Source organism: Barbus barbus (genome assembly GCF_936440315.1).
Source record: "Barbus barbus genome assembly, chromosome: 3".
Lineage (NCBI taxonomy): Eukaryota > Metazoa > Chordata > Actinopteri > Cypriniformes > Cyprinidae > Barbus > Barbus barbus.
In genome coordinates this window covers 45,722,529-45,735,946 of record NC_136731.1, presented here as the reverse complement: position 1 = coordinate 45,735,946, position 13,418 = coordinate 45,722,529, and the positions used below count along the sequence as shown (strand labels likewise).

The 13,418-nt window shown below is 42.8% G+C and overlaps 1 protein-coding gene across 1 annotated transcript; it reads left to right on the top strand.

The window, feature by feature from the left end:
- Nucleotides 1-4,585: 4,585 nt before the first annotated feature.
- LOC306855972 (CD9 antigen-like) lies at nt 4,586-12,297 on the top strand. The gene is made up of 9 exons (XM_079394939.1): nt 4,586-4,654; nt 5,280-5,357; nt 6,032-6,134; nt 6,210-6,307; nt 8,356-8,430; nt 8,506-8,607; nt 10,942-11,031; nt 11,125-11,208; nt 11,827-12,297. The coding sequence occupies exons 2-9, from the start codon at nt 5,298-5,300 to the stop codon at nt 11,902-11,904; spliced, it is 690 nt and encodes a 229-aa protein (XP_079251065.1). The 5' UTR covers nt 4,586-4,654; nt 5,280-5,297; the 3' UTR covers nt 11,905-12,297.
- The last annotated feature ends 1,121 nt before the right edge of the window (nt 12,298-13,418 follow it).

Below are 13,418 nucleotides of genomic sequence, written 5' to 3'. Positions count from 1 at the left end.
ACATCTTCTCCAAACAATCTCTCCCACACTCTTACCGGCACTCACACACATTATCAACACATCTCTCCTCACAGGCATCTTCCCCACAGCATTCAAGCAGGCTCGGGTAACCCCACTGATCAAAAAACCTACATTAAATGCTTCTCTTTTAGATAACTACAGACCTGTCTCTCTCCTTCCATTCATAGGGAAAACACTCGAACGAGCTGTCTTCAACCAGCTCTCGCGGTTTCTTTCACAGTACAACAAGCTGGATGCTAAACAGTCAGGTTTCAGGAGTGGCCATTCAACAGAGACTGCGCTACTCTCAGTCACTGAAGCCCTGCGAACTGCAAAGGCCGATTCCAAATCGTCAGTCCTCATTCTGCTGGATCTCTCTGCTGCTTTTGACACTGTCAATCATCAGATTCTCCTGTCTACCCTCTCATCACTGGGCATCACTGGAATTCCACTTCGCTGGTTTGAATCCTATCTCACCGGTAGATCCTTCAGGGTGACCTGGGGAGGGGAGGTATCCAAACCACATCATCTGATCACTGGAGTTCCTCAGGGATCGGTTCTTGGACCCCTCCTCTTCTCCACGTACACTACATCGCTGGGTCCCATCATACATGCACATGGCTTCTCCTATCACTGCTATGCCGATGACACGCAGCTCTATCTCTCTTTTCAACCAGATGACCCAACGGTAGCTGCACGGATCTCAGGCTGCCTGGCGGACATCTCGGCATGGATGAAAGAACATCACCTACAGCTCAACCTGGCAAAGACGGAACTTCTGGTCTTCCCTGCCACTCCGACTCTACGGCATGACTTCACGATTCAGTTCGGCTCATCAATGATTACCCCATCAACTTCGGTCAGAAATCTTGGTGTAATCTTTGATGACCAGCTGACCTTCAAAGAGCACATTGCAAAGACTGCTCGTTCCTGCAGGTTTGCACTACACAACATCAGAAAGATCAGGCCCTTTCTGACAGAGCATGCTGCGCAACTTCTTGTCCAGGCCATGGTTGTTTCTAGATTGGACTACTGCAATGCTCTTCTGGCTGGTCTGCCATCAAACGCAATCAAACCTCTACAAATGATTCAGAATGCAGCGGCACGACTGATCTTCAACGAGCCCAAAAGAGCGCATGTTACACCTCTCTTCATCTCTCTGCACTGGCTACCAGTGGCAGCTCGCATCCAGTTCAAGTCACTGATGCTTGCGTACAGATCTACCACAGGCTCTGCACCCTCCTACTTCCACTCACTATTACGAACCTACATCCCCTCCAGAAGTTTGAGATCTGCTAGTGAGCGACGCCTTGTGGTACCATCACAGAGAGGCTCAAAATCACTCTCCAGAACATTCTCGTTCACCATTCCTGGCTGGTGGAATAATCTTCCCACCCCTATCCGGAACGCCGGATCTCTGGCAACCTTCAAGCAACCACTGAAAACTCATCTCTTTCGGCAGTACTTGACTTCATCCTAAACTCAAAAAAAAAAAAAAAAAAAAAAAAACTTTCCCTCTATCTTTCTCTCCACCTACTAGTTTGTACTTATTTGAACAATGACTGAGACTTGGTGTTACGAGCACTTCCTCTGTCTGACTGCCTCTTCAAGATGAATTGCTTTTTGTATTCCCCAATTGTAAGTCGCTTTGGATAAAAGCGTCTGCCAAATGACTAAATGTAAATGTATGATTGGGTCCTTTTGACCACTCACAATCAAAACAGGGACACTGAAACTAACCCCGTAGACTTCAAGCTTCAGATTGATTACACCATCGGGACAAGTTTGTTTTCCACCGCAACCTACCAAGACAATATCTGAAGAACTCAGGATATCCTGGTCCAGCACCCCAGCGTCTCTGAGTTGTGGAACTACATCAGCGCTCAGAGTAGTCGCCATGGAGCCACTGTCCAACATACCCTGAAGCTCAACTTTGTCCTGTAATAACACACTTGCATAAAACAAACTGCTGATCAACTTGCATGCTGTTCTGAAAAATTACAGTTTTCTTTTTGCCAACACTTTCACAGAAAAACGAATAAACCGATTCAATATCAGTCTCACCAGAGGAATTACTACACGGCCCCACCTCGTCCCCTGCCCGAAGGGAGCTGTCTAGTTTCCCTGTGGCGTGACTTCATCTCGCCGACCGGAGCCCACCCTGGACGTAATTTTGTCGCAGTTGTAGCTCACGTGTCCAGCTGCAAAACACTTGAAACACAAGTTACACATTCGACAATGAGCAGTGGTGCTGTGCTCACTGCTTTGACACACTCTGCATTCCCGAATCCTAGGCCCTGCTTGTTTAGGCCAGGGGCCCCGCACAGACTGAGTGTTGCACACTAAAGCTTTTTCCAGCAAAGTCAATACATTGTCCAATGCATTTTCATCATTTACGCTGGCACCCTGTTCAGACTTAGAAGGCAAGGGAGTCACATCAACTTCTGGCTCTGAGGCAAGTGTGGTAAATTGTTTGACAGCTTGATTAGTCAACTTCCGTTCTCTCAACAACTCATCAAGTTGCTCTTGCACCTCTGATGCAGTCCATGACTGTACAGGTTTACTCTTGAAAACAAAAGCTAACTCTCTGTCAGGACAGTTGCGAATGAACATAACTGCTAACTCTTTGCTCCTGTTATCCAGAGTTCTGCCTTCCCATCTTAAACTTTGTTCAGCAACGTCTGCTGCCTTATTTAGTCTTATCCAGTAATCCCACGCACCCTCTTTAGGATATGGTCTCACAGAATAGAAGTGCTGCTTCAAAACAGAAAAGACAGAGTCAACAGTAGGAGTCATTGTACCATTGCGCAGCCATACTTTCATTACATTTCTGGCCTGCCCCATTACTCTGTTCATTATCTCCTCAATCATTTCAGAATCAGTCACATCCAGTTTGTTCAAATATACCTCATCATGTCTTCCCATTCCATGATCGAACATTTATCTGAACCATCTCCTCTAAAGTGTGGCGGTGCTGCCACCTCAGCTTTCAGGATCAAGTTAATTTTCGATGCATCAATGACAGCAGAATTTGTTTGATCAGTCACATATCCACTGACACTTTCTTGAGACTTCTTAGCAGATGGATAATTTGGAAATTCAGTTCTCATCATACTTTCTCTGATTGACTGTCCAATCTCACTACCAATTTGTTTTATGAGTTTACTCATTTGACCCGACATTTCTGACTGCTGAGGAGCATACTCAAAATCACTGGCTCTAGGTAATGGACTCCCACACAGTTCACTACTGTCGTAGGCAGAAATGCCAACTGTTCTACCCCGGCCTGTACTACAGTACTGAGGATCCCCAAACAGCCTTGTTTCATCAGGCATATTCATCGGACTTACCCGCCCTCTACCGACTGTAAAAGTGTTGTCCCACCCCAAATCACTTCGTTTAGCGGCCATTCCCCTCAGGTGTCAGATTACACTGTCAAAACACAATGTTGTACACCCACACACAAAAAAAAAAAAAATCAAATAAATGACAAGCTGTGTTAGAACTCTTCAAAAACTTTCAAGTATCCATCAACCTCATATAAGCTTCAGTTTACTAGGGTATTGTAGTTCTTTGATTGAAAAATCAGTCAACTGATGATGAGAAATACCTTCATCCAGTTTATCCAGTTAATTGACAACACTCCTCAATGATCCAGTGCTCGCCTGATCCCGCCGAGCAACAACTCACCAGTCCCACAGTCGGCACATCAGTCACTGTCTTGCATCTTCAATGTAGAATTCTCCAACCAACAGTAGTCTCATCCTGTGCGCAACTCAAACCGCCCGACCTCCGAACACCAGCAACAGAAGACCGAAGTCCTGTCTCGTCTCGTCTCCAGTTCCCCCTCAGCACCAGCAAAACTCCAGGTCAGCAATCCCGGCGGTCGACAGCAATTAATCATTCGACAGGTCACGGCACCAGTTTTGTAGCGGTTGTTCTTCTGCGTTGTGTTATTTTGATGTTAATAATAAAATATTTTCTACACAAATCTGGTTGTGCCAAAGGTGATTTAATTGCAGCGCCTTCGCTCTCTCTTTTCTCTCCTCTCTGTGCAGTAAAACACACAAACAGACAAGCACTGTTATCTGCCAGACTTTCTCTTTTGCCTCTCCTCTCTAGTGACATTGCAGGAAAGAGGACGAACTCTGATTGCACTGTGATTTGAACCTCTCACCTACGTATGACGTCAGCCGACGTGACGGTTACCTTTAATAAGAGCACACAAGCTTCTTTCAAAATAAAATACCCCTAACAAATAATAATTAAAAATAAAATAATGCAAATGACAAAAATTGTATAATCTGGTGTAACAACATAACCCTGCTACACCAACATGAAGTTCATTCTTTCTTTTGACACGATTTCTACATGTCGGCTTCAAATGCCTTCCTCAATAACCGTGCACTTTGTAATAGTAGTCAGCTAAATCGCTGTAATTTGCTCACTGACGCACCCGTCGCATGCTCGTGCGTGTTTGGTTTCAGAGGAATCCTGCAGGCGATGGTTTCGATTCTGCTCTACTGAAACGCCTGACGTCACTCGAGCGGCGCACCAATGAGCGCGCACGCCGCGCCGCAGGAGCAAGCACGCGCACAGCAGAGAGAGCAGCAGCACGCGAGCGCTTCTCATCTCCTCATCATTACTGAACAAGGCAAGTTTATTTATCTTTATCACATCAACTCTGTAGTCATTTATAACAAATACTAGTGCACTGTATATATTATGGTGTTGTCAACACATTGTTAATGAATGCTGCAGCATACTGCTGTATTAACTATAGTGAACTGATAAACTGGATTAAATACTGCAGTATACTTTAGTTTTTACTACAGTAAACTGATTATTTTTCTTACCCCATTGCCAGATTATTTCGATTGTTTCAAGCAAAAACTCACTTAATTTTTTTTTTTTTCTGAAAACAAGACAAGTTTTACTTGTCTAGAAAATCCTTATTGATTTAAGAATTTGTAGATGTTTTGGCAGGAAACAAGGCAAAAACATCTAAGTAAGAAAAGCATGTTTTGCAGTGCAGACGCAGTTGGGTAATTTACCCAAAAAATACTGCAGTAATTTATAGTAAATACTATAGTGTTTTTGAGACATACTATAGTAAAGTACGGTTCAAAAACACTAGTATTTACTATAAATTACTCTAGTATGTTTTCATGTGGGATATATGTGTTATGCTTCTCAAATTCTATTCTTTAAGTGATTTAAACATAATAAAGTTGACATAGTTTGGTCATTATATTGTTAAAAGTGGTGTTTTGTTGCAGTGAAATCAGTCGCTCGTGATGGACGGCTGCGCGCAGATCTGCAAGTGTTTCCTGATCCTCTTCAACATCCTGTTCGCTGTGAGTTTGAGTCATATTCACTGCAAATGGAAATGAAGCGCTAGTTTCACTTTCAGAATCAGAATCAGAATCAGCTTTATTGGCCAAGTATGTTTACACATACAAGGAATGTGTTGTAGTGACAGAAGCTCCACAGTGCAACAGAGAGACAGCAACAGGACACAGATAATAAAGAATAATATACAAATAACCAAATAGGCAATATACAAAGCAGCAAAAACACAATATATAATATAGACAACTATGTATGTACAGGTCAAGTATGTGCAAATTAGAAATTAGAAAATAAAAATAAAATAAGTGAGTGTGGTGAATGGATAGTGTATTATAGTTGTGTGTTCCACATTTATTGTTGAGTGTTCATGAGATGGATTGCCTGAGAGAAGAAACTGTTCCTGTGTCTGGTCGTTCTGGTGCTCAGAGCTCTGTAGCGTCGACCAGATGGTAACAGTTCAAAGAGGGAGTGTGCTGGATGTGAGGGGTCCAGAGTGATTTTACCAGCCCTTTTGCTCACTCTGGAGCTCACTACCAGCCCGTTTGCTCACTTCAGCTCATTGGCATGAAGCGCAGCGAAGGCAGAGCTGTTTGTGTTCCAGTGCAGTAAAGGCACAGCAGTTATTTCAGTGTTCAGTGTGCTGGTGTTTCTGCTGAAGGCTGTGCTGAATGTGTTTCAGCTGCTGGGCTTCGGTCTGGTGGCTCTGGGAATGTGGCTCCGGTTCGGTGCAGAGACCCAAGGGTTCTTCGACATCGATCTGAACACAGCTCAGTTCAACATCGGTGAGTTCTGCTGTTTCTCTGGGACTGGTGTGAAATATAGCTGGTGTTTGAGCGTGTGTGTGTGTGTGTCCGCAGGAGTGACCGTGCTGGTGGTCACCGGGGTCCTGATGCTGCTGGTGGCTGTGATCGGTGACTGCGGCGCCTGTAATAACAGTAAAACAGCTCTCGGTGTGGTGAGCATCACTGCAGACACAACAGCATGTGTGAAGAATCAAAACAACGTTTGTTCCCAAAGCAGTAATACACAAACCTCGTCAGGTTTCACTGGTCAAATCCACACACACCTGTCTGGAGAAGTCATGACCCTTCTCTTCTTCCCATATCTGAGAGTTAGAATAGAGTTATTTCTGAATGAGATAAACTAGGGGTATGAGTGAAGTGAAGTGACATACTGCCAAGTATGGCGACCCATACTCGGAATTTGTGCTCTGCATTTAACCCATCCGACGTGTACACACACAGCAGTGAACACACACACACACACACACACAGCAGTGAACACACACACACACACACACAGCAGTGAACACACACACACAGCAGTGAACACACACACACACACACACACAGCAGTGAACACACACACACACACAGCAGTGAACACACACACACACACACAGCAGTGAACACACACACACACACACACACACACACACACACACAGCAGTGAACACACACACACACACACACACACACACACAGCAGTGAACACACACACACACACACAGCAGTGAACACACACACACACACACACAGCAGTGAACACACACACACAGCAGTGAACACACACACACACACACACACAGCAGTGAACACACACACACAGCAGTGAACACACACACACACACACACACACACAGCAGTGAACACACACACACACACCGTGAACACACACACACAGCAGTGAACACACACACACACACACACACACACACACAGCAGTGAACACACACACACACACACACAGCAGTGAACACACACACACACACACAGCAGTGAACACACACACACAGCAGTGAACACACACACACACACACACAGCAGTGAACACACACACACAGCAGTGAACACACACACACACACACACACACACACAGCAGTGAACACACACACACACACAGCAGTGAACACACACACACACAGCAGTGAACACACACACACACACACACACACACAGCAGTGAACACACACCGTGAACACACACACAGCAGTGAACACACACACACAGCAGTGAACACACACACACACCGTGAACACACACACACAGCAGTGAACACACACCGTGAACACACACACAGCAGTGAACACACACACACACACAGCAGTGAACACACACACACAGCAGTGAACACACACACACCGTGAACACACACACACAGCAGTGAACACACACCGTGAACACACACACAGCAGTGAACACACACACACACAGCAGTGAACACACACACACACCATGAACACACACACACACACACAGCAGTGAACACACACACACACACACACACAGCAGTGAACACACACACACACCGTGAACACACACACACAGCAGTGAACACACACCGTGAACACACACACAGCAGTGAACACACACACACCGTGAACACACACACACACAGCAGTGAACACACACACACCATGAACACACACACACACAGCAGTGAACACACACACACCATGAACACACACACACACAGCAGTGAACACACACACACCATGAACACACACACACACAGCAGTGAACACACACACACCGTGAACACACACACACACACAGCAGTGAACACACACACACCATGAACACACACACACACACAGCAGTGAACACACACACACCATGAACACACACACACCGTGAACACACACACACACAGCAGTGAACACACACACACCATGAACACACACACACACAGCAGTGAACACACACACACCATGAACACACACACACAGCAGTGAACACACACACACCGTGAACACACACACACACACACAGCAGTGAACACACACACACCGTGAACACACACCCGGAGCAGTGGGCATTTATGCTGCAGCGCCCGGGGAGCAGTTGGGGGTTCGGTGTCTTGCTCAAGGGCACCTCAGTCGTGGTATTGAGGGTGGAGAGAGCGCTGGACATTCACTCCCCCCACCTACAATCCCTGCCGGCCCGAGACTCAAACACACTCGGTATGTACTGAATAAACATTTCTGTGTTTCTGATATTTAGTTTTCTGGCCTGCTGACCTTTCTGATCATCATTGAAATCACAGCTGGTGTGATGGCCTTCATGTTTAGCGACCGGGTAAAACACACACACACTCATTCACAGGTGTCTATGTAATAGTGCTGGTTTTAATGTGTGTGTGTTGTGTTGTAGGTGTCAGATGAGTTGGTGACCTTCTATGCCACGATCTACGCTCAGTATGTCAACACCAGGAGCCCAGGTCAAGCCGTCACCCTCAAATTATTCCACAACGCTGTAAGAGACACACACACACACACACACACACACACACACACTCACGCACATACACACACACACACACACACACACACACACACACACACACGCACACACTCAGATGCACACACACACAAACACTCACTCGCACACACTCACGCATGCACACACTCACATGCACACACACACACACTCACACGCATGCACACACACACGCACACACACACGCACACTCACACACACACACACACACACACACACTCAGAAGTAAGACGTGTGATATGTACGTTCGCCTCTACAGACGCATGACGCAAAATACCTCAAATAGTGTTGAATTTAATTATTTTCGGTTTTACATTATTATTTTACAACAAATTATACACCAACACAGCTGAAAATTAATTGTATTTTCACAATAACATCTTACAGACACAAATTTGCACATAAATTCATTAATTATTTAACATATGTGCCATTCTGAGGCAAGAGAAGGTGGTGAAACGGTATTCTAATAGAATTGTTAAGTGCATTTTGAAACATATTAAATTGGGCTGTCTCTAACGATTATTTTGTTAAATGAGCAATCTACTGATGATATGTTTTTTTATGTAATAAAGATAGACTTAAATGAACAGTAGCTTAAACTTTAAATCTTTAAAAATAGACTTAAATACCTGTAATGATGAGGAAATAATAATTGGTTTAAATAAAACATCAAAAGCGAGTAATCCTATTTTCATTGAACAACACTGTTAAAATACATAAAGAAATATACATCTATACAAACCTAAGGCCTATGTATTATTAAAATGCCTACACAGTGGTTGCATATTTATAAATATATTGATGTAATATTTTGTGTTGGCGTTACAATATTTGTTCTAAATGTTTTCAACACCTTTCGTCCACAGATGAACGTTATAATTATCCCAAACGTATCATATAACTCTTAGCACATGCAGAGAGATGCTCAGGTGACCGTGAAACACATGCACGTTACTGGAAACTCACAGATAACGCTATTCAGAATTAAATAACACAAGCTTTGTCAAATGTTTAGCTACAAACTATGCTGATATCCCAGACACATTTTCACCTCGACAAGAAAGATCCACACGTTGTAATTTGGCGAGGCATGAGATCTCGTCAAGACCTGGCATTATTGTAGAGGAATAAAGTACTATAGTAATGATAAATGGGCATTGCTTTGTGTTACTGTATGTTGTGAGAAGTTGTCTATAATATTTTTAATTCATCATCACTAAACAACTTATTTGAGGTTTTGGGTTATCACAATACTAGCTAAAAATATTAAGAATAAAATTCATAGTGCATTTTGATTGTTATCCAACATTTAATTTGAATACTTATAAAAATACTAAAAAAGGCATTGTTGTCAAACATTTTATAATATTTCAACACGTCTTTTCTTCTCTGTGTCTTTTTGATCAGAAGTTACGATGTTAGTATTCATGTATTCTAACCAATTAGAGGAACTATAATTTACTTTGTCAGATCTTCATCCCAATGATGTTAATCTTGATTTTACTTTGTATTCTGAGTAAATGTCATCTTCACAATGCCAGAACCAGAATTATAGAAATATAAAGTTCCTATTTACTTCCTTTAAGAATGGCAAAGCCTCTGAACTCAAAGGCTTCAATAATATACAACATCTGAGACTGTTGTAAGGAACCTTTCTTTTTTTATTACAAAATTGTATTATATATTACATCATGAAACTAAATATATTTCCTTTGAATAATGTTCTGTTGTTGAATAATGAATTTAATGTTGACTACAGCGTCCGATAGAACACCGTTAATAGTAAGAACGTTGTTTGCGGTACTACACCAATGTAACAGCCAAAAAAGAAAAGTTATCTAAAATGAAATAAACTTGTATTTGTTATAGGCTATTGCTTTTACTTATTTCCTAACAAGTGAATAATAATTATATCTACTATTGCAAACTTTAAAGTTCATTTGAAGCGACGAACATGGAGACGACGTACATATCAGGCGTCTTGTAAGGCAACGTACCTAGTTCAGACGTACTTAGTACACGTATATTTGTGATAAATTTCTTACATACACCGCCGTCACGTCGCCGCGGGTCTGTCGTCTGCCCTCCCCATCAATCCCCATTCAAAAATCGACACGGACTGACGGCGACGGAAGGGTAGACTGCTCCTTGTCCTGCTAAGTCTTCGGTGTGGCAGCTTTCACACCTCATACACGCACACACAAATACACACGCTTACACGCACGCACACACAAATACACACACTTACACGCACGCACACTCACATACACACACGTGGGCTGACAGGTGTGTGCGTTTGTGTTTCAGTTCGACTGTTGTGGCATGGGTGGAGCGATTGAGCCGTTTGTGCGTGACACCTGTCCAGAAGGCAGCTTCCTGGAGAAACTGATGTATTCTGTGAGTCACTTCCTGTTTGTCTTGCTCTGATTTCTGGCTGTTTGAAGTTAGAGGAGTGCAGGCACTCATCCGTGTGTGTGTGTGTGTGTGTAGAGCTGTCCCAGCTTGATCAAGAACATCTTCAAAGCAAACGCTCCGCTGGTGCTGGGAGGGTTTGTGGGGACGGCAGGAATCATGGTGAGTCCATCGTTCACACAGCAACATTCTAAAACGCTTAACGTGAAAAACACTTAACGTGGCTTAATGCATTAAAACAGTGCTTTTAAAAGACCAAACTCAATAAACACATTATTAATAAAGTATACTATTTGCAGACATGCAGATGAGCCCAGAATAAGAACACAATCCATTTAATTGCATTAAAACAGTATTCTGTATAATCTGTATAACAGTGTTCGTATTCTGAAAAGTGAAGTAACGTGGCCAAGTATGGTGACCCATACTCAGAATTTGTGCTCTGTATTTAAGCCATTCATGTGCGCACACACACACACTCACACACACACACACACACACACACACACACACACACGCACACACACTCACACACACCGACGATTCCTGAGACTCAAACCCGCAGCCTTCATATTAGAAGCCTAATTCTCTAACTATTAGGCCATAACTGGGCTGCTTGTCTGTACACAGAATGATTTATTAGTAATGTTTATTGAATTTGGTGTTTTTAAAAGCACAGTTTCAATGCATTAAGCCACGTTAAGCGTTATTGACGTGAATCGTATTTGACATTAAGTGTATTTGGTAAAGCGTTTCTCTCTCTCTCTCTCTGCTCGACAGGTACTGGCGCTGGTCTGCAGCTCTGTGCTCTATAGTAGCCTCAAGCCGTCTTACTACTCTTCTCCAAACATCTACTGAGCCTCCACTCGTCTGTCTGATGGACGGATGAACGCTTTCTTCGGTCAAAGGTCAAGGGAATCACACCTGTGTGTGTCACTCATCTAGAACTGAACCGAATCGATTCCTGCTCAATTCTTCAATCTAAACTGAGGCGAATTAAAGTCGACTGAGTTTCACAGAAATCAGAACTGATCTGCTGTAGTTTGTAACGCTTCATTTCATTTATCAGCACGAACCAATCATAAACATGATACATCTCAACATATGGGCTTGTTTTATGCATTAAAGTTAAACTCGCTGTCTGTTACGAGCTCTTCCTGAATATTTCATTGTCTTGCTGTGCGATTAAAATCTGCATGTTTCATGTTTGTTTTTTACTGAGACACATTAAAGAAATTTCCATAAACCTGTCACGGTCCGGTGTGTTTCATCAGAGGTCAAAGGTCAGGAGTGATCAAACAAGCACTGCTAATCATTACAACACATTTAGTCATTTTAAATGTGAAGTAACACATGAAGTTGCAGAAACAAATGGACTATAAAATGTGAGAAATGAAGAAGAGAATGTCATGATAAATAGATGTGTATTTAATAGGGATGTGGCTAGTGATGGGCGAAACGAATCTTTTCGAAGCTTCGAATCAACTGAACCGATTGCTTCTCAGAATGATTCAGTGTTTGGAAGCGCTCGAGACGCCACGCGCTGGTGACACCTGCTGGTCAGAAGTGTGTACATGAAACAAAAAAGGGGGGGGGGGGGGGGTAATGGTAATTTTAGATGACCTTTTGGAAGTATTTAAGTATAAAACCCTTTATAATCAATAATAACATTAAATTTATTTAATATTTTCTCTAAACCTTCTTGGATATTAAGAATTCTGGCCAAATTAAAGATAGTTTAGTTTTTGTTGTAGGCTATATCCCAAAAATGAACAGCTGTGAGCACGACATATCAGGCCACTGGTGTGTTCCTCGTATATATATCCAATGAGGGAGAGCCTGTTTTTAAAGAGCCCAACACATTACAATACACAAATCACATTGTATTTCTGAACAGATCATTTATCACAATGATCTACATCTCCTTCCTTTAGCTGAAACCTCCTACCGAAAGAAAGAAAACATATTTAACAATGAACAGATTTGCGGCATGACATTAGTCAACAACTGAGAATATGAATAACTTTCATTATAACAATCATTGCAGAAACAAATCTCAAGATGGTCTCAGTATACATTAATTAAACACATCAACAAAAATGATATTAGCACTATAGAAATAGCCATAATAAACACATTCAGCATGCATTCAAAATCAGAGCCAAAGTGCCACTAAATCTACCATTAGTAGAACTCACTGTTCATATCTTGGGTTAGGCTTGCAAATACGACCTGAACGTGTTCTGTAAGGTGCACTTAATGTTTCTCAGACTCAGGAGAGGAACGCATCCGTCTTAGGGGTGTCAATATTAATCGGGCTTCATTGCACAGTGCTTCCTCTCGCGTTTATTAAAATGGGAGTGAGTGACTTT

Excerpts from the sequence above, each read along its gene's own strand:
- LOC306855972 (XM_079394939.1), top strand. The coding sequence starts at position 5,298 with ATGGACGGCTGCGCGCAGATCTGCAAGTGTTTCCTGATCCTCTTCAAC. Across the intron at positions 6,135-6,209 it reads CACAGCTCAGTTCAACATCG|GAGTGACCGTGCTGGTGGTC; the intron begins GTGAGTTCTGCT and ends GTGTGTCCGCAG. Across the intron at positions 8,431-8,505 it reads CCTTCATGTTTAGCGACCGG|GTGTCAGATGAGTTGGTGAC; the intron begins GTAAAACACACA and ends GTTGTGTTGTAG.